Source organism: Antedon mediterranea, chromosome 1 (assembly GCF_964355755.1).
Source record: "Antedon mediterranea chromosome 1, ecAntMedi1.1, whole genome shotgun sequence".
In the NCBI taxonomy this organism is placed as follows: domain Eukaryota; kingdom Metazoa; phylum Echinodermata; class Crinoidea; order Comatulida; family Antedonidae; genus Antedon; species Antedon mediterranea.
The window spans coordinates 21,223,435-21,246,073 of record NC_092670.1 but is presented as its reverse complement, the minus strand read 5'-3'; the positions used below and the strand labels follow the sequence as shown (position 1 = coordinate 21,246,073).

Genomic DNA, 22,639 nt, shown 5'->3' with positions numbered 1-22,639 from the left:
CGTGTTTTCATCATTATTTCCACTGTATATAGGCCTAGATCTCAGCCCTACAATTATGACAACATTTGCCGTAAATAAAACATACCTCAGCATTTATTTAAGAAAAATATAGTAAAGCCAAATTTCTGTTTCTATTGTTTTTATTTTGTAGTAAAAAACATTTTCCCCAGGCTCTTGTGTTACGAAAATAAAGCAGGCCTCGTAATGATGAAGAAAAAAATGATTGTGATTAGTCTATCCAGTCCAGTCAAAGATTATATTCTTTGGTGCAGTCGGTTGAAAATAACCCTTAACTTGCTAATAAAAGGGACACAGCTCCCTTGTTTGTTTACTGTTTTTTTTAGGAGTTAGGGGATTTTCAGCATTAAACTTGTCCAGTCTAGTCTGCCTTGTATGAATGAGTGACTTGATGTCCCACGCTAGTTTTTAGCTTGAATGAAATGCGTGAATGGCTCTAGGCCTAGCTAAGCCTAAAAGCGGATGGGATCGTAGTCCCTATGTTTAAATACAAGGTGCATGTATTTATGTCATTTGTTAGAAAATATAATGGTAATCAGTTGATAATAGTTTGTAGCCTTTGTAACAGTTGTATTTGTAGTGTAGTTAGGCCTTATTTATTCTGGCCTTTTTGTTATTGAAATCCATCTCACACATTGACGATACAAGATGTCAGCCTAGGTCAAACCTTGTTTCGCGTCATAACAGGAAACGTTCTGATTGGATACAACGTTGACTTACAGTAGCGTCGTACGCTAAAACGGTACTATCAACCGTTTTCCACTACAACGCTACAACCGTTGTACGACGCGTTGTACGCTAATCCCCAACTGTTCAGACACACATTCTTTTAGCGTCGTACGCTAAAACGGTCTAACGCCATGGGTCTGAACAGGGCCTAATGGACTGTTTTGATAATAATTTAATGATTATCTGAACAGCTTTGCTTTGGGATTTGTTATTTTAGCATGACGTGTCCTAGTTTACAAAAAAAACAAAAACGTCGGCCTCTAGTATTGCTGCTTGCTTTCAGCCCCTGAATGAGTAGTCCTCTTGGGAAGTAGCTGGCTAAAGAAGCAGCGTGAAAAACTGAAATATCTGTGATGAGTGTGTATTCGAAGTTTATCTTTGTGGTGGAACCTTATTTCTAAATGTTTTAACTGAGCAGGTCTCACCTTTCACAGTTTACCATTTGTCACGAATAAATGTATAGAACAATATTCTCCAATGGTCTGAGTTCCCCCTCACCTTACCCTCAAACATGACATCTTTAAAGTAGAACACGACATGGATCGTAATAATCATGGAGTAAAGAATAAGAATGTACATACATTTTCAAAGGCACGTCACATATAAAGTTGCAAAGGAATGTAATATGTCTTTCTCTTGAAGACAATAAATAACTAAGACTACCAAATCAATTTCAAAGCTGTATATTTTTTTATTTTTTTTCACATGACTAACACAAAAGCTTTTACAAGGCCTAAGCCATCTTTACAATACAAAAATCAACCTATCTCCTTAAGATCAGTCTTTAAAAATCAATCACAAAAATATCAGTAACTTAAGGAGTCTTCCACGAAAAAACTTTATAGAATTTTTTTTTTACTAATACTAAGTTTATTAATGGAAGAATACCAGGGGAAATAATCTCCATGGCACATATTAGAAACAATGATATACTAAGGGTAATTGTATAACATCAAGAAATCTACATTTATATAAATATTTCACCTGGAGTCTTTACTAAGGGAAAAATAAGAAAATTAAATATGGTAATTTTAACATTTATAAATTAAAATATTCACTAAAAATTATAATTCAAAACCACCATTACTATGCTTTGTTGCAATCAAAAGAAATAATAATTTACAATGGAAATAATAATTTATAAAAATTGGTTTAAAATAAAGTATATAATATATACTTATTTTATATATATTATATATTTATAGTATCATTACAAATACAAGCATGTCGGGCAATTTAACATTATGAACAATCTTATTCACCAATTGTAAAATGTTTTTCCTATTTTAAAGTCTAAAATTACTAAATTAGCTTGGAAAATGTGAAATAAACCAGATGCAATAAGATATTTATAAGAAACAAGTTAAATAAATCATTGTTTAATTTGTTTTTGTTAAAGATAATTTTTTTGTTACAAGAATGACATTAAATAAAGGGTTAAATCTACAAGAACTATTTTGTATTGGCGTATAAAAGCAATGTAGTAAAAAGTATATGAATCATATGAAATAATAATAATCATTTAGATACATACATTTTAGAAAAGTTGAAAAAGTGGTTAATTTCAGATTAAACAAATGCCAGAATCCTCTATTGTTTATAACCCTTCTGTATCTAAATGACACTACATTTTGGCATACATGTATGACATCATACGAATATGACATCATGCAAGTTAATGACCAAAAGCATCTAATCTGAATAATTCACATTTTTTAATGTGTTCGGGTTCCATTTCTGAATAATAATTTCTTGTATATTTAATTAATTAAAAAAATACTAATTTCTAATAAAGTGAAATGCCAACAACTATTCAATAAAATAAACTGTTGAACATGACTTATCTTTTTTAAAATACAAAAATGTTTTTGTAAAATTTAATTTAGAATAAAACATAACCAACCTTTAAGTAATTATGCCAAGATTAAAATAAATATTTCTGGTTAGTAAACTACAATTGAGTCCGTTCCAGGGGTGAATATTTCACTGAAGGTGCATTGCAAGTATAACACACCAATTAGACACCACATTTCTTGTCATTCAATAATTTGTATAAGAAACAAAAACTGCTGAGGGTCAACTCAACACCCTGACGCCTAAAAGTGGTCATTAAATAGAGGCATTTTTAAAAAACAAAATGTGTTTGTAAGACTATACTACACTAGATATGTATCGTAGTAACTAACAATACTGATTTTACTATCACTACACTACTAATCATTGAATTCATGTAGGCCTATGAAGAAATTATATAACAATTTACTAATTTATAGGAGTGGTGTTGTAAGTGGCCCATCTGGCAACTTCCAATGGTCGTCGCCCATCTGGCAACTCTCACTTGTACTGGGTGTCAACTGGTTTAGTTTACATTTCTCTTATTATAAATTTTTCACCAATCAGAGTAAGATGTATGTCTTTATTGCCACACGGAGAAAACCCAAATTAAGTTAAATCAAAATGTGTGCAATAATTTAACTATTACCATTTAGAAAAATTACTAATTTTAAGAATTTGAAAAAGCCTATGAAAAATGATCTAAAATATATACAATATAAATTTCAGAGTCACCGAGTCGTGCGAGAGAAAAAAATCTTAACCAAAACCAGAGCAAGGCATCACAAGTGTAAAAACCTTATAAACCAATGGGAACAATAATAAATACAGAAAATGAACTGAAATTAGTATTCATAATTCAGAAATAAAACTGCATTTACTAAAAAACATGTGTTCAGAAACTTTTTTTAAAAGTTAAATTGTTTGCATTAAAACAAATTTGTTAAGAAAATAAAGGCCTAGTGTAACTTACCTCATTATAGTAATGTTGATGTACTTAATTTAAATAATTACCTAATTAAAAAACCTATCTGCATATTTAATTGATTATATATTTTTTTGGTCGAAATAACAAAACTGAAATAACAACACAAACTGAATACAATAGTTTGTACACTTAAACGTAAGCATTCTCATATTAAAAATAAAGTTTTATAATAATACCTTTTGATTTTCGACACAGAAAATATCTACGATAAAATAATCGTAAAAATTAAAGAAACAATGGTATGTAAAATTCATTGAAAAAACCATACTTTATCAATGAACAACGGACTGATAAGAAACGAGTTTATCTGTCACCATTTGAATCATTCTTCCTTCACATTAGCATTAAAAAAATATTGAAAATTTATTATTAAATAAAAATAATTTAATTTACAGTATGTTAAAGATGTATTGTCCCCCCTGAAAAATAATTGTTAGAATTTTTGTTGTCACATAATAGTTGTCCAATAGTTGGATCTAAACCAAATTTATTTACTTGAAAAAACTGTAATTTAAAGCAAAAAAATGGACAAAATTGATTTTTGGTTGAATTTAACCATTTATTATGTTATTCTATAAGTGAAAACATTGTTTTCCCGAGTTTTTTTTCTACGGAAGTGATATCCTTTATTAAAACTACAAAATAACCTATTCAAAGTCTGATTTAATCTTTATCTTCCATGTTTTTGGGGGACAATACATCTTTAAACGGTGGTTATTTAATCACACGTTAATCATGTGTTTTTGACTGTTACAAGGGTGACTTGCATTTTACATGTTCTGGCTTGTTATTGTATTGAAATTGAGCCTAGTAGGTTTTTAACAGACCACATGCAACAAAATGAGTAAAAGATTCTTTGATATTTTCTCATGTTATCTAATATATTTTAAAGATTTTGTTTTATTTGAAGTGCAGAGATTTTAGACTGCAGTTCTTATTAATAGAGGTCACTGTTTATACAATGGCCTAAGACAATTATATAGTACAGTTGAACATTATTAAAGGGGACAGAACAAATCAAAGTGTCCCCTGAATGGGGGGTTAGCTGCAGTGTTAAAACATTGCCATCGTTTATTTCACAGTAAATTGTCCCTTTAATAGGAGTTTCCCAAAGGAGGTGTTCTACAGAATCTGGCCAACAAAATGTACCACAATCTAAATATGTTTTATATATTCAAAGCCATTTATGGAAAAATATTTGTTTTCTTATTTGACGTATTCAATCAGTATGAAATTTATTTGTCTTTCTTTGCTAATATCCTGAACAAAGCACTACTTTGTTAATGAAAACTAGTTATATGAAATAAAGTCAAATTCTAACAGAATAATACTTTATATTAATAATATACAGAGTAATAACAAAAGAATTAAATTAAACAATCTCTTATGCTTTATCATTTTAGAGGAACCAGATTATACTAAATGACTCTAGTGAATCTGGGCTCTGATTAATGTGTATATACGCCCTGAAACACCATAATTTAAATAATTATGTCTGTCCTACGAACAACATAAAACCCTGACAGTGGTATTCATGACAACAAAATCTATAAATTTGGTATTGTTAGTCTTTGAGCTACGTGACCATGACAAATACTACATGTTGATTTATTAGGAGCGCATAAATCGCAAAATACAAGGTGATAACACGGAGTGACAACCACGTTCCGCGCTTTATCTTGACAGCCGTAGCAACATGATCCCTCTCGTATGTGAATTACCTGAAAAGTAAAATAGAAGACACTGAATATTACTAAAACTAACATTTTGATATACTCTTTTGCATGGCACACATTCAATAAACGTTTACTTATCGCAGGGTGAGCATGTACACGCGTATTACAATGGCTTACTACTGTAAACACAGAGTATAACTCCTATTAAGGGGACACCTTAAAGAACCAGAAAAAATGTCCCATGAATAGGGTTTGGCTGTAGTGTGGTATCATATATTTCTCCTTATTTGTTTCACGGAAAAGTGTCTCCTTAAAGGGTAAGCTGTCCCCTGAATAGGGGTTTACCAAAGGAGGTTCTACTGTACTAATGTATGTTATATTAAATTCCTTCTTGTCTTCACTTCTCTACTTTATAGAATGATCAAATATTTAGTATAGGTATACAACAAACCTTTTCTAATTTCTCAAGATCTGATTTCAGTTGAAGCTGTAATTTCTTTAATTGATGAAGAGGAAGATGGTTAAGTTCTGATGTCCGGTTTAACACATGTAAATGAGGACCTCCACTTAAACCTTCAATTTCTAGTTTTAATACTTTTGCTTCTTCTTTAGCCTAGAAAATATAAAAATAATTAACAATACTTAATGGTAAGTAATGCTAAAAATTCTGAAATAAAGACAAAATCTACAAGAGCTGATATGTAGATGACCTACCCATACACAGATTGGATACATTTATTCTAAACATAGTATACAGTACTTTGTTGTGAACTTTGACCTTATTGATGACTTATTGAACAGATACTAATTCATAGTGTTGAAAGATCTTAGTATTTAGTAATGAATATAAAAAAAAACACCCCACAAAGCAAATCAAACTGTGTACAAACATGCTAAATATCAATTACACAAAACAAAATAAGGGCCTGCCTCCAATGATTACTTATCTACTTGTAAGGCTAATTTCTTGTTTTACATGACGAGTGTGGTACTTACTCAAAACTGTAAAATAAATTAACTAAAGGGAGGCTTACTTCTTCTTTAGCCTGGATAATAGCCAGCTTTTCCACATCGGCAACCTTAGCTTTTTCATTAGAATCAGACGCCTCTTTCTTCCATGCATCACATGCCTATCAGAAAAACAACATGCAAGGTTAGAAATAAACATTACTATTATATTAGAACAATTATGCTACTACCATAGTAATAGTACAAAAAACATAGAAAACAATCGACAACCATGTTATGTTACAATGATAACAAATAATAATATGCTGCCAGGAAGTAATGGCAACATAACAACAATGCTGCTAAGTCAACATCATTACAATAAGAACTGCAATAACACAATGGAGTAAAAGAACTGAATAATGTATTATAAAATTATACAGTACTGCTGCACCATATAGTGGTAGACATTATTCTAATATTAGCAGAAACGTAAGCAGATGAGAAGAGTAAGAGTAGACATTTCAAATTGAAGGCAGGTTAGCAAACTTATTCACCACACCTCATACAGCCAACTCAACCCAATGTAGAACACAATGTTCTGAAAACCAGACTACATGGAAATATAGTTACTGTGGTAAACAAAGTGTTCACATTTAAGAGAGTTAAGAGAGAGACCACATTCAATACATATTGATAGAATACAAAAAAACAAAATGCAATTATTTGTTAGTAAAAAAATTAAATGAGACAGACATGCATTACTCATTCAAACATAAAAAGAAAGAGAAGATTGTAGTAAGTGGTGTGCAATGGAAGAGGCTTAACAATGGAGGCCTAACTACTAACAGTGCAAAGGCCCAACCCTAACAGGTCCCAAAGGCTAATGACAGCCTGAAGGTTCAAAGGTTATTGTCTAAATGTTCCCAATGAAGGCCTAACACCAAAGATTTATCACTAGGCCAATCAATTTCCTTTGCACCCAGAAGCATGTAAAAAATGTAAACCACTTATTATTTAATACACATATTCTTATTAACTACACTTATCACCAGGCTTTGACAAAAAAAATTGTGATGTGCCCAAATATGGTAGTGATATGCTCAAACATGGGAGTGATATAATATCATGTCCATATATAGGCACATCACATTTTTGATAGTGTAGACAGGGCTTTACAAACCTGCTTTGCTTGATTCCAAGATTCTTCCCAACTTTGTAATTTTTTCTGTAATATAATGACCTCTTCTTGTAATCTTTGAACTTCGACATTTGATAACGATGTTGTTGCCATTGTTGTGAGCAGCGGTGACTGAGGTCCACGAGAAGGAGAGCAAGACGTTCCTATATTATCCATCATGCTTAGTTTATGTAGACTTGGAAGTGGATTTGGTTGACTAAAGAAAGCATTTTTTGCTGCCTAGAAATACAGAAATGTAGCAAGGATAAGAACAAAATAATAATAATAAGTCGTATTGTATAGCGCCTTAACCAAACTAAATTTTCAACGCTACGACCACAAGGCTTGAACTAGGTAGAAATGACATCATTTCATATGCTATTCAAAAGAGATAAACATGCATCATGTGTATTGGTGACATGGCGTAATAGTAAGGGATTGGACTAGCATGTAAAAGGCATTGGTTCAAACTGTCTGTGCTATTTACAAACAGTGAGCTTGGTACACTACTAAAAAAGTACAGGATCATCCCCCATGTGTGCTGATAATGGCAGGCACTGCAATGCTGGCTTGTGTGGGTCAGTAGAAAACCTATCCGAATTTCCTCAGTATCCAGCAAACATGGGGACAATTCTTATTAAATTCACATTTAGAAAGGTAAATGGAAATCAGATACAGTAAAGTTACTGTATAAAATGAAAAATTCTGCTGAATCTATAAATACCAATGGTATTACGTAAAAAGTTTCTACCCAAATAACCAATACACTTACCATTTCTATTTGCTGCTGTTGTTGAATATGTTGCGGAACAAATGCTGGAGGAAGAGTTTTTAAAGGCGAGCCAGGACTATCTGATATGGAAGTCTTATGGTTCATACTACTTGACATAGGAATATTAACAGGAGCTGTACTACTTAGCAGACCTGTAAATGGGACATTATATATCAATAGTTTGCATAATTAAATGTGAAATGAATTATAACATTGAAAGTGTGTCATGTACAGTGATATTACCATATATCCTCGGGTATAATCCCACTTCAGGTCTAATCCCACCCCCTACTTTATGTCTGATTTCACAAACAGGCATATCCACAGGTATAGTCTCAGTATTTTACTTTTGGTCTGGATGTATGCTTTCTAGCCAGTTCGGATGAATTTAAATCCTTACCGATTTTTTCTTAAACCAGGGTTTCTCCGGGTATTAGTCCTCCACCACCCCAGGTCGGCCCAATTTTTTGGTCTTTCTAGGTGGGTGGGATTATACCGGAGGATATACGGTATTGGTTAGAAATCTGTATGGCTCTGTGGTCAAACAGTGCAGTCCTGTAATCAAGAGGACCAGTAGCAAGTGTCATTCCTGATATTTTTTTTTTTACAAATACAAGTTTACCCTCATGTACGATAGGATTATAATATTTTCCAAATATGATTTATACATTGCAACGCAACAAATCAAATTTGAATACAGTCCCTCGATGGCAAAAACAAAGTTTATATCCAAGTACTTACCTAAATGACTAAGGCTTGCACTATTACTTCCTACGGATGACCCATCATTATCACCTATTAACTCCCTATCAATATTTGTTACATCTTCAATTGAAATATCATCCAAAGCATTACCTAATAGAAATGGTAATGTGTAAATTAAATATTTGTATAAACCACATAAACCCAGAGTATATGAGACAAATATGAATTTGATCTTTTGTGCATGCAGGGCTTATGAAACAACCTAAATTTACCTGTGTTTAATAATGTCAAATCTTATTTAGCATTTAATGTTAATGCACATTATTACCCAGGTCATGAGGTCAAAAACGTATGGAATACATATTTAGCTCCCATAATGTTGCAGCTAATAATCAGGGCATTTGTGTTTTCCTTTACCAGGTACTCGCGTACACATGAATGTAGAGAGGAAAACATAAGAATGTCTTGCCTTGGGACACAAGAAATGCAACGTTGATTTCAAACTCCCAATCGCGCGAACACAGTGTATAGTAGGTTAGTATAACCTTGGGTATTAGGTATTGTATTGACTTAGGAACTTACCAACAACTGAGCCAACTGTATCACTAGGTGGGTAAAAAGGTGTTGCATTGACAGACATGCTAGATGGACTAGGTGTTCCTGGGCTAGGAAGGTTACAGTTGGATATACTAGATGCAAATGGGCTACCAGGTGAAATATTATGTGATAACAAAAGATTCTGTTTCCGTCTATTCTTCTCTTGGCTGTCAATGTTAACATCGTTATCCACATTTTGAAGAAGTTTCTTAAGATTTGACTAAAAAAAAAATTATACATGTGGGTTAAAATAACATACTAGGAAAGATGCGGACAAACTCTCTTGCAATATAGATACGTACAAGAGGGTTGATTAGGTAAGGAAGAAGTGACACAAAATATTAATTAAAAACAATTGCATTGCCACTGTTTACTAATCATAAATTTGGAAAATGAAGCTGTAGCTTGGTGGTTAACGTGCTTGCCTTCTAATCCCAAGGTACAGATTTCAATCCTGACCTAGTGCCATGGTTGTAACTCACGACTCTTTCAACTCCACTTCCTAAGCCTCAAATGAAGTGAATTTTACTAAACATAAATTAAGCACCCACTTTATAGTAATGATAGCGTGATATAGACTTACCAACGTATCCTCACGTTCCGAGCCAGGTGCTTTCTGGTAAGATCCGCTCTCTGACGAATAATTACTTGATTGGCTGTTAGAACGAGGCTTTCCTATTGGACCAAGATTGTTAGTGATGGGGGCATTTGAACCTCCATTTGTTGTTACTACCATATTTGATGACTGCTGAGAATAGAATTAAAATATAAACATTATTTTTTTATTCAACTAATTTTTAAGCATGTGCAGATGGTGGTTGATGACTGGATTGTGAGCATGTGCAGATGGCTGTTGATGACTGGATTGTGAGCATGTGCAGATGATTGTTGACGACTGGATTGTGAGCATGTGCAGATGTTTGTTACATTTGATTGTTTTTTCCAAAATATGACTCCAATCCCGAGTTGAACCCAAGAGTTTGACCTTAGAAGGAAGGTGCCAGTACCAACTTACCATGCTTTGAATTGTAGTAGCCGGGGCTTGGAACAAAGACAGTTTACTAGTCATTGACACCTCAGGTGCGTTTAATTCTTCTAATATATTTTTAGCATTACTCATTTCCTCTATAAAAACAAAAACAATAATAAATTTAGGTTTCAGAAATTCATTTTGTATCTAGTAAAAGTAATTAGCAGGTAATTAAAAGTATCAAGGAACCGAAAGTAAAGATATTATACACTTTTTCAAAGTATTTCTGGGTCAGTTCACGCTATAATGATGTGCTCCAGCCTACATATGTGACATCATTACTCCGTCAACAAACTCTACGCTTCGTTCATCCAGCAGACTTCTTCTAAAACCTGGACCCCGTTCCAGAACTCGGTTTACGGTGATCGTGCTTTCGCTGTCGCAGCCCCAAAACTCTGGAACACTCTACCCCTCGAAATACGCTCATCAAAATCTGTAATCACATTTAAAACTAAACTCAAAACTCATCTCTTCAGAGAAGCATAATCACACGCTACTACTTGCACAGATCTTGGAAAACACAGCGCTTTGAAACCTTTGTCTCTTGCGCTTTATAAATGTTATTTATTATTATTATTTATTATAATGACAACATAAACTATGCCTACCGTGCAGTATGATTTAAAGAGAATTACTTAATTTACAGATTTAATTAATGCTATACATCATTGTTAGCAGTCTTTTAAAACAATTGTGATATGGATGAATGGAATCAAATGTTGTGAGGAGACACTGAGTGAAATATTGAATAAAAAAAATTAAATATTTTCATATAGCTTTAAAACAAAATAGAGCTTAATTTAAATCATCAATAATTTAATACAGTATATTATTGAGTAAAACCTCATGCTCAAGTATAATTTCACCTAAAATTTAGGTTAACTTTTAAAACATTCCATTATTTAATGCAATCCGAGTATAACCCTACCCCCAAATATATTATTTTCTCTAATAATACAGATATATATTATAGGCCCATGGGACACTGGGTTATATATAAGATAATAGAGTAGTATCCATAAATAGCAGCATTGTTCTTAAAGTATAGTATAAATCTATAGTATCCAGAATGTTGTTTATTCAATTATTGAATTGAGAATAAATTGCATACTTTATTACCTAGAGCAGGTATATCAAATCGTGAAAGCGTAATCAATTAAATAACCAAGCAAAGTAAAATAGATCAATGCTGTTATTGTTAACATTCCTTAGGGTTAGAAATACAGCAGGCTCAAATTAACAATGGCCAGGTGTAATAACAAAACAATTGATAATTATTAAGTACACATTACCAGTAGCCAGGCCCTTTTTTATATTATAGTGCTCCCATAGAAGGCCATTATATTTGGACAAGAAATTGGGAGAGTATAAATGGGGGAGGGGGGGGGGGGGGCGTTGGGGGTCAGTACTGTCGTCAAGGGTGAATGGGTAGCTACCAAAAAACTATGGGTGGTGAAGAGTGTGATCTGGATGTAAGTTAGGCTTAATTTAAGCCTGTCTACACTATCAAACTAGTTTAACAAAAAAAGTGCCGGAAAATAATATGGTAGTGCTCTGCTCTGACATCTTCATGTCCATATGTCATGTGTCAAATTTTTTTTTCACATAAAGTTTAATAGTGTGGACAGAGCTTTAATTAAAATAGGCAAAACAACTTCAGCCTTGACCTTGGCAAAAAACACTTTAGATTTAGACAGAAGTTTAAGGACAATTTACAGATAATGGCTTAAAGGGGGGTTCCGGGTTTAAAATGAATAGTAAAAAATGTAAAATATATTTGTTTGTCTCTTGAACGGTAAAAGTTTCAATTTATATAAGCGCCCAGTGAAGCAGAACGAAAGCTGTGAAATAAGGCCAGATTACAAGTGCAGCTACGGCGATATGACACTGTGTTACAGAATAGGAAATTCGTGAAATGGTCAATCTTCCGACGACTCGTTATCATTAACCATATCAATTACTTTTGTAAAATTATACTTATCTGATGTAATTTTAGTCGGTCTTCCCATTTATAAAGTCAATGTTCTATGAAAATTCATCAAAACAGTGAAAAATTAGATATGTTTGCACTTTACGTTTGCCGATTTTCGCACTGACTTAGGGAAAGCCTTCAAAATCAATGAAGCGTAACGTATACATTCCTGCTGAGCGAGGAGAGCGAGACGACGATATACACGTGCTCTACCTGACCATGCCTGGCATCGTCACGTGATAAGCAGATACAGTATACAATACCAAACTGGTCGGGTCGAGTATACCCCGTCTATAACTATAATTACAACATGAACGATGTACAGTATTTGATTGAAGGTCTACTCGACCTACCGGAATGGTATAGATAATATAGCTCGAATGAGAGAGTTGGAATATTTGTAATTTGTATAAGTATTGCTAATTTTAAGAAGTGTAGCCTAGTAAAGGCCTGGTAGTATCAATTCGCATAGGGTCTACTACACTAGCTAGCTCAATTTTTAACTGGGCCGGATCGGCTAGGTCTCCTTCCTACTACCTGGCCTACTTGCTTGATGCAGTAGTATCCGCTTTTTTGGAGAGTAAACTAGGCCTATTTTAGGCCTACTTAGACGATCGGGACACCATACGTGCGGACGGCGATATTTACAGCCGATTTTGTAGAATGTTTTAGGTTTAGATTGTTTAGGAGTTTGGTTGATAGGATGGGTTTGGAATCCACTGAGTTTTGTTATTTATGGGCCAATCGTTTAGTAGTAGTAGGCTAGCTAGGCCCATGTATGATGGGTCCCAATGTTTTAACGTTTTAATCCCTAGTCAGAATGGCTCTCACCCATGAAAAAAAATGATTTAGGCTAGGCCTAGCCTAGTACGATCTGTACTATTCGAGGTATAAAAATGGTATATAATTTATGACTCCGTAATCTGTACTAAATTTTGTATTTCATTAAATGTCAAATAAATATATGCTACTACTGTTATTATTATTACACTTTAGGCCTAGCTTAGAAAATCTACAAAAAATGTATTTCACAATGATCGGGTGGTCGTCGTTTGACGGGGGAGAGAGATGTAAATTTAGTTGACAAACACAACGTACATGACGTCGCGAGTTTGGAATCCACTGATGACGTGATTTTGTGAATATCTCATGAATATTAATGAGCTTCCCTAAGCTGCTGAAAACCAGACTTTCCAGGAATTTACCCTAAAATGTATATGAAATTTAATTCTTTTAATTTCTCGTTATTATTTCTTCATTCTGACATGTCTATATTGTTATAACATTTTTTATTTAATAAATAAACGATATTTAAAAGCAATTTTAAACCCAGAATCCCCCTTTAATGCTTCTTCACTGTTTTCTTATGTTTAAATGGTGAACATTGAAAGTTTCAGTTATTCATTCACTCTCTGCACAAATTTGAAGCAGGTTACGTATACTTACGATCTACATGCGCAAAGGCACAAAATGGCCCACGAGGGCAATATCCTGTCTGCTGCATATCGTTACACTTGGTTGATTTATATATCTCAGGATGAAACTGCTGTTCAGTCCTTGTGTGACAATATAAACAATTGTCACCCTGGTCACAATTAGAAATCTCACCCCACTCATCACCATGTTTCACATTAGGACAGGGTGTTGACCTGTGAAAATAAGTTGGATAGAAAATGTTTTTCGAAAAACTATAATTTTATTATGATCATAAAAAAATACTCTGATATGACATCAACCAGACCAGGGCCTGGATGAACTAGCAAATGCAAAAAGGGTTTTTGGTTAAAGCTCTGTCTACACTATCCAACTAGTTTGACAAAAAAAGTGTGATGTACTCAATTATCAAGACAGTGATATGACATCATATGTCCTTATATGGGCACATCAAATTTTTTTTTGTCACATAAATTTTGCTAGTGTAGGCAGGGTATTAAAATAATACTTATTCTTAATTAAAAAAAACAGTACTGTATACAAATAAACAAAATTCAAGAGTAAATTTTACTTATTTTTGCAACAGTTACATACCTATAACATCTTAATTTCTTAGGGCTTCTTCGTCTATCTCTGGCATTGTGATAATGAGGGCACGCATACCCTTGCCTACATAACCGAGGTGGTTTTTTACAAGGCTCTGTTTTATAGTAGGCTAAAACATGATTCGTATCTAGAAAAACATAATACAAAAGGATAAATGACACATTATTTAAACTTTCAGTAATATATTGTTTGAAGGTTTGCATGGCGAAATCAAATGTTGATGATATAAAGTTTGCGGTACACCATGTATATTAGTTCTGAAAAGAACTGTCAAATTTCTCTAGAAAAGAGTTCATTATTTAAAGTAGGTTGTAATAACTGGTTAGTAAATGTAAACTAATCTGAATACAACTTTGCTAGCATGTTTAAATGAGGCTGAACAGTAGGAACTACTGTACAGTAATATCACTATTTCATACTGTACATAAATAAACACTGTAAATAATAGCCATTAAGTATGCTTTCTATGCCACACTCGCTAATTTAGTGTCATGTTATATTTATTAATGTAAATTTATAATTGATGAATGATTAAATGAAGGCACATTCAATTTTAGTACTCATCAATTAACTGTCACATTGCTAACTTTGTGAAATAAATATCATGGATTTCCCCTGATGAGTCATCAGTCACATGATGTGATAGTGTCAAATGACAAGTAATGTAATAATGTGATATCCGCAAAGGTCATTATAAATAGGTCAACTACTGTGTTTAGTCGTCTGAATATGATTTTTAGTGAGGTTTTTGTCTAGCTACAACATTTGTTCAAAGCCTGGTTGATATGCCAAAATGAGACTATTTATTTTATTTATGTGAAATAACTAGTCTTGCAATAGGAGAGGAGGAATTCAAAATACTGGAAATAAGACGGGAAGTAATTATAACAATAAATAAATCATAACTATACATTGTTTAAAAAGCATAAGTTTATTTTTCATTTCTATTTTTGGCTTTTTAAATGAGGGATCAAATTTATGAAATATTTTAATCACCTTGCCATTTTGGATCATCAACCTGTACAGTCTTATCCTTATCAACTAACGTAGTGGTAGTTGGATTAACAGCGCTACCGTTTGTAGACAAAGTCTCGGAGGGCGATGTTTGCTGCAGCTGCTGCAGGTCCTGCTGCGCCATTAATTCACGGACATCGTAAACAGGTTGCCGCAAGTCATGAGGCCCGTGGGCAAATGCGCAATGAGGACCATTCTTCACGCAGTGACCTCTAGCGTCGGTTTCGTGCACACATGTGCCGGTTTTGTAATAACGGAGGTGGTAACGTCTTTCAGTGTCACCAGTGGTGCGGTGTAAATAAGCACACCTAAAATAAAAACCAAATTAATTAATTACAGAAAATATAATTACAATAAATGATATTAAAATCATAAAAAATTTTAAATCAGACTTTGAATAGGCCATTTGCAATATTAATGAAGTTATTCACTTCCATAAGAAAAAAAACCAAATTTTATACTGTATGATTCACTTCTAAAAATAAAAATCAGTTAATTAAACCACAGTTAGAGGAAAAATGGAAAAATCAGAACTGTGGTCAAGTTAAAATAGTAGTCAAAACACTAAGATTATCTAATAAAAATCCTAGAAAGTAGGAAACCTTTTGCCATTTTCACCCTGACTGACCAAAAATTAATTGTCTGACAGACAATTTGACAATTTTTTTGCTTTAAATTACGGTTTTCTCAGGTAAATAATGTTTCAAAGTAAAACAAATTATTTTTTCAGAGGGACAATATATCTTTAATAATTTGTATAATACAGGATACCACATAAATAACAACAATTCAAATTTACAATTAACAAGAATCAAGGATCTTATTGGAAATAAACTAAAGCTGTTCTGGAACATCTTCTAAATTATAAAATGCATTTATTTGTAATGTCAGTAATAATAATATTTGTATGTATTTTTTTGATTTTCCAAATAAATTATAATCAAATCTATCGAATAAAAGTATTTCACCAGTTTACATAGTAAGTTCTCCCAATAAAAAATGTCTTTATTTATTGACTAAAAACAGTAACATAATAATATTATCATCTTCATCTGTTTCGTCTATTAACAGTTTTAAGCAGTGGCCATCTGCCAAACTGTTTTCTGGATTTTGTCCATTGTTAGCAGGTTATTATCCTGTATGATAAAAATAGATACGCAAGAACACAAAGGCAATTTATGACGATTTACTGAAACTATGTGCTGACCACCAAAACTAATCATGGTATACTGTAAACACAAACCTAGGACTATTAGTTGGTTTTACCTATCATTATTATTATTAAATGAAGATTTTAATTTGTAATCAATAAACCAATGTCTGTCTGTGTTTTGTCCAATATTTTAAGTGGTGATTTATTATTTGTGGTTTTTTTATATTTTGTCTAATCCAATATTGACAAGATATGACGTTTGCACAAAGTTACTGTGTGCAATCAAACACATTTATGACAACCTTTACATTACAAGTTCAGCAACATTTTTACACAGTTTTTTTTACTAACAGTATAATTTAAACTAATACTAACTACTATATACATAATTGTTGGCAGGTATCTTTTTAAAAAATGATGGCTTACATAAAAAAATAGACAATGTATGATCTACAGTAGCGTTGGTGTTTACAGAGTTCACTATACAGGCATATAATTGCCTAATTGATTAATTCATAATTCTTAATCTAAAAATCTTTAATAACCACAATGAATTAAAGATGTATTGTCCCCCTGAAAAAAAATTTTTTTTCAATATTTTTGTTGAATTTGCCATTTTAATTGCACATAAAAGTTATTCACTTTGACCTCAATTTGGATTGAAAAAAATAATTTTTTACACGGGAAAATCGCAATTTAATGCAAAAATTAACCAACCGGAAGCTATTTGTCTGGAAGACAAATGTGTTCCGGTTTAATTTAACCCTTGACCTGAGTTAGCTCATAAATATTCATATTGTATGGATACATCATGTGGATGATGATGCTTTCCAAATCAACAGCCAACAACGATAGCAATGCATGCGTGCGAGAGAGTCGAGTAGTGATGCGAGACGAATCTTGAAGAAAACACGAAAACTATAGCTAGCAGAATGCTAAGTTAGAATTACAGTTGGTAACTTTGATGTTGAATGTTATTCATTTAGGTGAGTTTTTGTTTCGCTAACAGGAGAGGCCTAGCAAGGCCTAGGCCCGAATTTGCTGCTACTGTACTACTACTAGTCTACTACTACTACTAGCACTGACAGTCTCGAGTAGCCTAACTGCTGCCTACTTCTGTCTCTAGAAGTAGAGTGTAGTAGGCCTAGGCAGTACACTGCTAGCTAGGGCTACAGTAGACCACCACCAGAAGAGATGTATTTTTGCTTCTATCATAATGAATTGGTTTAATTTTTAAAGATTTCAACTATCTATTCGGCAGTGAAAATTAAAAAAAAGAAGAAAATCTAAATATTGTTTTGGATGTTTTACTGATGCAATATTTTAAAAATATTTTCTGTATCAAATGCAATAGGTTCAAATTAACATTCCGCAAATAAACATTTTATGCAGATATTTTGACACAAATTTCTTTTTTTTTTAGGTTGATTGATTGAACAATAAGAGCAAGTAGTGAGAAACATAAAATGTATCGTACAGTGGCAACATTCACAATTTATTGAAACGTTTCTTACTATTAAAATGACACTTTGTAATGGATGTGAGCGATCTTAGAAGACTATAGCTGTCGTAATTACTGCCACAATCAACACATTGATAATTAGTAGACAAATTGACACAAAAAACAATATAGGAATTCAATAAGATATACTGTATATATATATTTTATTAACTCCTTTTGCACTGTAATATTTACAGTAAAATTATGAAGTGTAAGTAAATTTGAAGAATTTATCCTGTGTACTGTTGTAGTAGTTTTTTTTTATTTATTGAATGTTATGTTTACAAAATAATATACTGTACATATAATACAAAAAAAATTATACAATATTTTACAAGCTGGACAAGAACATATTGGCCGAATGCAGCAGGAGAGTCGGAAATATTTTTCCTGCAATATCCAATCATATTCCAATACTGAGTCTATCATTGTTGTCTTTGGGTGACCTCTGTTCCAGTCTTCATCAGCTCAACGTCTTTAAAAAAAGTAAAAGCAAAGTATGAAAATCTGGAAAAAATAGATCATGCATAATTGGGCTAGTGAAATTGCTTACTTTGACATAGTCAAATAAGTATACTACCTTTCTATGGTAATTAAAACACATTACTTATAATGTTATAACTTATAAAAAGAGAAAATAAATATTTGACTTACTACAGTACAGAGAACATTTGTTTGTGTTGTAAAATGGCTAAGCTGGCTTTTCCCCTCTGTCTACTTGTACAGTGCTGCTGGAAGGTTCTCAATTTCAGGCTTGTATTGCAACCATTTTCCCTGAAAAATGTTTGTTTTATTTTTATCATAAAAATTAGTTAAACAAGCTTCAACTGTAAATATATATGGTACAGCAAGCTGGCTGTATTTTCGGAATGTAGCTAAGATTGATGGCATATAGCCTAGGCCAGTCTATGAAGAGTACAACGTATAGGGCCTAGCTGGGCATATTCTGCAGGGACCCGATTGTCACAGTCTGCTTGCTAATACTAGCCTAGTAATATGCAGCAGCATGTATTAATTATTCTAGGCCTAGCCCTGAACTGAAAAAATCCCAGGCTAAGTTAATTAATTTACCTTCCTGTTATTATTGCGTTATATATATTATTATATTTAAAATAACCGTCTAGGCCTACTTACCGACAAATTAACAGCTCAGCTTTACATTATACGATCAGGCCAGGGAAACCCACAGTCGAGTCGCGTCGATCTCTGGTGGTGTTGTACATACAACGTGCATCGTCCATTGTTAGATCAGATCTCTGCTGTGTGGATGCTCATTAACATATCATGCATATGTATGAGTTAGCTCTACCGGCCTAATTTCTGAGCCGATGAGTTCGAAAAAATGGTAAACTTATTTTGATTTTTTTATAAGCGAAATCAATATTTTTTTCGGATTTTTTTTCGGTGGAAGTGAATAACTTTATGTTAACTACAAAAGGGTCTATTCAAAATTTGATTTTTTTCATCTTTATTTTTCATTTTTTGGGGGACAATACATCTTTAAAGTCAAGGGTCATATATGTGAGGTCAGGAAAGCCCATTAATTTATCTACAATAAGCCAACCCAGTGTGATTCACTGTTAGAAAATGATTATGTGCTGGGAAATACCTCATGAGTGATGTCATGTTTTGCATTATATTATACTTAACAGAACAATTGATACACTGTGGACAAATTGATTAACCAAAAGGTATATATTTATATTTTGCAATGACTTGTTTGTTTGCTTTGTGACCTACTACTGTATGTGTTGAATGCTAGCCTTAATTCTAGGACTTAATTTATGAAATATACAAGGCTAATACTCTCATTTTATTTTCAACTAGCCCACTACTACTGATATACAGTTAAATGGTTAGAAAATCTCAGAATTATTATTATTCAACATTGTTTATTAAGTTCTTTATTGAGGCCAAGATCATACAGTTATCTATTTTTACTACTGTGGCCTACTGTACAAGTACTGTCAAAACATGTTTTTCTCTGGAACCTTTCACTAAGCCTACAAATTCTATTATTACAGATGCGTGAAAGTTGGTATGTTAAATCTTAATAGGACATTTTGATAATTATTTATTTTAAGCAAAGAAATGCTTGTGGTACTATGTAAATATAATTAACTGCCAAAAGTCAAAGAAAACTTAACCTATTTATTTACACAGGTCTTGTTACAGTTTTTGTTAACAACAATTCTTTGAGCAATAAATTATTACAGCAAAAAAGGATCTAAATTCTAAATTAATCTCATCCGGATGTCTTTATTCCTGAAATTCTATTTTGGCTAACACAGATGATAATAGTGACAATAACAAACTATTTTAAGAATTGTGTTTTCAATCAACTATACTGAAGATTACCAAGTATCAAATGTGGGACTCTTCTCTACTTTTCACATTTGAACATGAACTTGTATTTAAACTTGAGTACCAACATCATTTAATGGGTTTCCCTATACTATAATAATAGACATTTATTTCACAGAAAATGCCTCTCCACCCCCATCCCCACCCATTCTTGACAGCATAACAATTTTTGTTTGTATTTTACTACAGTATACTCATTTATACTTTAGGAAAGAATAGATACTGTAATTGTCCTTATAAATGTGTGTAAAAATAAATTGTTATTTATCTCAGACTAGATATAAGAAATTTAATTAATTTAATGATGACATTGACACAGACCACTCACTTTAATACATTCAGAGATAAATTACAGTAATATATACATTTTGAGGCTTATTTACTGTAGAAGAATGGGGTGTACCTGATAAGTTTATTGGTGGGTTGTAAATTAACTTAGAAGAAGTTTATTTAGACAATAAGAGAAGGATGACTGGCTGATAATTTATGTTATGTATACCATTTAATCTACTATCATTTATTTTAGCTCCACTTGACCCTATTCTAGTTTGCTTTATATGTCTACCCAGAAATATATTTTGAAAATTCATAAATTGTAAAATAACAGACTAGGCCTATGCCAATATTATTGTACAAAATTAGAATGATAATTTATACAATTATTGAAAGATTTAGAAAAATCCTGATAGTAATAATTCCCACAACAGTAAAATTTATCCATCTATCTTTATCATGTCTCTACTCAAACTTTAACACTAAAAACACAGCAATATTCAATATAATATATAGCATTATTTATTTAAATTTATTTCTTTGCTTTAAAAAAAGTTACATTGTTGTGTAGTGTAATAATAAACATTTTCAGTTGTATAAAAATTCATTTACATATTCAAAGATGTGTAAAAACTAACATCATTAAGTTTAGGCCCCTGAAACTGAGGGATTCCCAATTACGTTTCCCTTAAACAACTGGTGATGCCTCACATAACTGCTTAATTGAACACGACCGCCGTATTGCGCGCCTAATCCAAATACAAACACGGAATACCTTGTGAATTTAAAACGTTAATTTTTCTATAAAATTAAGCAATTGCAATCAAAATGTTACTATTAAATTATGTTACATGCTTATATGGTTATAAAATCGGGGGTAAACATCGCAATAAAATAAACACTAGGATTTCTTTTCAACGACAATAATACGATTTTCTGTGTGTCAACAACATGTAGCGAGCAACCCCATTACAATATGGCGACCAAAATAACAACCACTCAACCAATCGCGATGCGAAAATTCAAAATAGACTTACTCTTCTCCATCGGGGCATATTCCTGTAGTTTCATCATATTTTGTACAATAAACATCAGGACTATAATTAAATACTCCATCTCGTCTACGTATAGGTCTTCTCCGCCTTTGATTCATAAAATGCCAATGAAAACAAGTAAACGGACGATGGTTTGGGCACTTGTGTTGCAAGAAATCCTGACATTGCTGAGTCCGAAACTCCTTCAAGTATCTGTAAATTAAATGATGTTAAATACGGTAAATATTCATGACAGTTGCATATTATTCATCCTAAATGCTTGAAGAACAAAACTTAATACAATTTTTATACTTACGTATAATGAAAAGGCTTTTCAGGCTGAGTTGTTAGGTTACTATTAGCAGATTTCTGCTGCTCGGACGGCATCTTGCCAAAACATTACAAGCCCGCGCATATACTACTGCGCATAGCTCTTACGCATCCTGATCATGACGTCAGTAATTAATTGACAGATCAATGAAGTCACGTGACGGGGAATCCCAGATTGTGGGCATTTCGCACGTGGAATTGTTTACGTTCTGAATTCAGAAATACTAAACAAGTTAATATTGTACCAGAAACTCGTGGCCCTAAAATCATACTAATTAATATATACATACTAGGCCTATAATATTTTAAAAAATCAATCAGTGGGCAACATGAGCAACAACTCTAGAGACTAATAGTAAAATAGAGTGGATTTTTTATGTGAGATTATTTTATTTTTGTATAGGAGGAGGAGGAGGACTCGATGCCAACAAATAAATAATGTATTAATTATTATATAGGCCATATTCTCTTGTTTTTTTACT

General features: G+C 32.6%; 1 protein-coding gene and 1 long non-coding RNA gene across 6 annotated transcripts; both read right to left on the bottom strand.

The window, feature by feature from the left end:
* Nucleotides 1–1,418: 1,418 nt before the first annotated feature.
* On the bottom strand, nt 1,419–22,304 carry LOC140062194 (putative E3 ubiquitin-protein ligase UNKL). Of its 3 annotated transcripts, none has more exons than XM_072108285.1 (14): nt 22,144–22,300; nt 21,831–22,040; nt 15,485–15,810; nt 14,477–14,615; nt 13,895–14,097; nt 10,462–10,571; nt 10,030–10,194; nt 9,432–9,666; nt 8,886–8,999; nt 8,145–8,296; nt 7,376–7,612; nt 6,279–6,374; nt 5,696–5,857; nt 1,419–5,289 (listed from the first exon to the last, which is right to left on the bottom strand). In XM_072108285.1, exons 1-14 carry the CDS (start codon nt 22,212–22,214, stop codon nt 5,116–5,118), a joined length of 2,394 nt encoding a protein of 797 aa, XP_071964386.1. In that variant the 5' UTR covers nt 22,215–22,300; the 3' UTR covers nt 1,419–5,115. The 3 variants fall into 3 exon arrangements, with proteins under 3 accessions (XP_071964386.1, XP_071964395.1, XP_071964403.1); XM_072108294.1 differs by having other exon boundaries at nt 10,030–10,191; XM_072108302.1 differs by lacking the exon at nt 6,279–6,374 and having other exon boundaries at nt 22,144–22,304.
* LOC140047986 (uncharacterized) lies at nt 18,302–19,570 on the bottom strand. 3 transcript variants are annotated; one of them, XR_011845018.1, is made up of 3 exons: nt 19,291–19,570; nt 18,811–18,930; nt 18,302–18,663 (listed from the first exon to the last, which is right to left on the bottom strand). It is a non-coding gene; the product is annotated as an uncharacterized lncRNA (long non-coding RNA). The 3 variants fall into 3 exon arrangements; XR_011845016.1 differs by having other exon boundaries at nt 18,302–18,631; XR_011845022.1 differs by lacking the exon at nt 19,291–19,570 and adding an exon at nt 19,228–19,255 and having other exon boundaries at nt 18,302–18,631.
* Nucleotides 22,305–22,639: the final 335 nt, after the last annotated feature.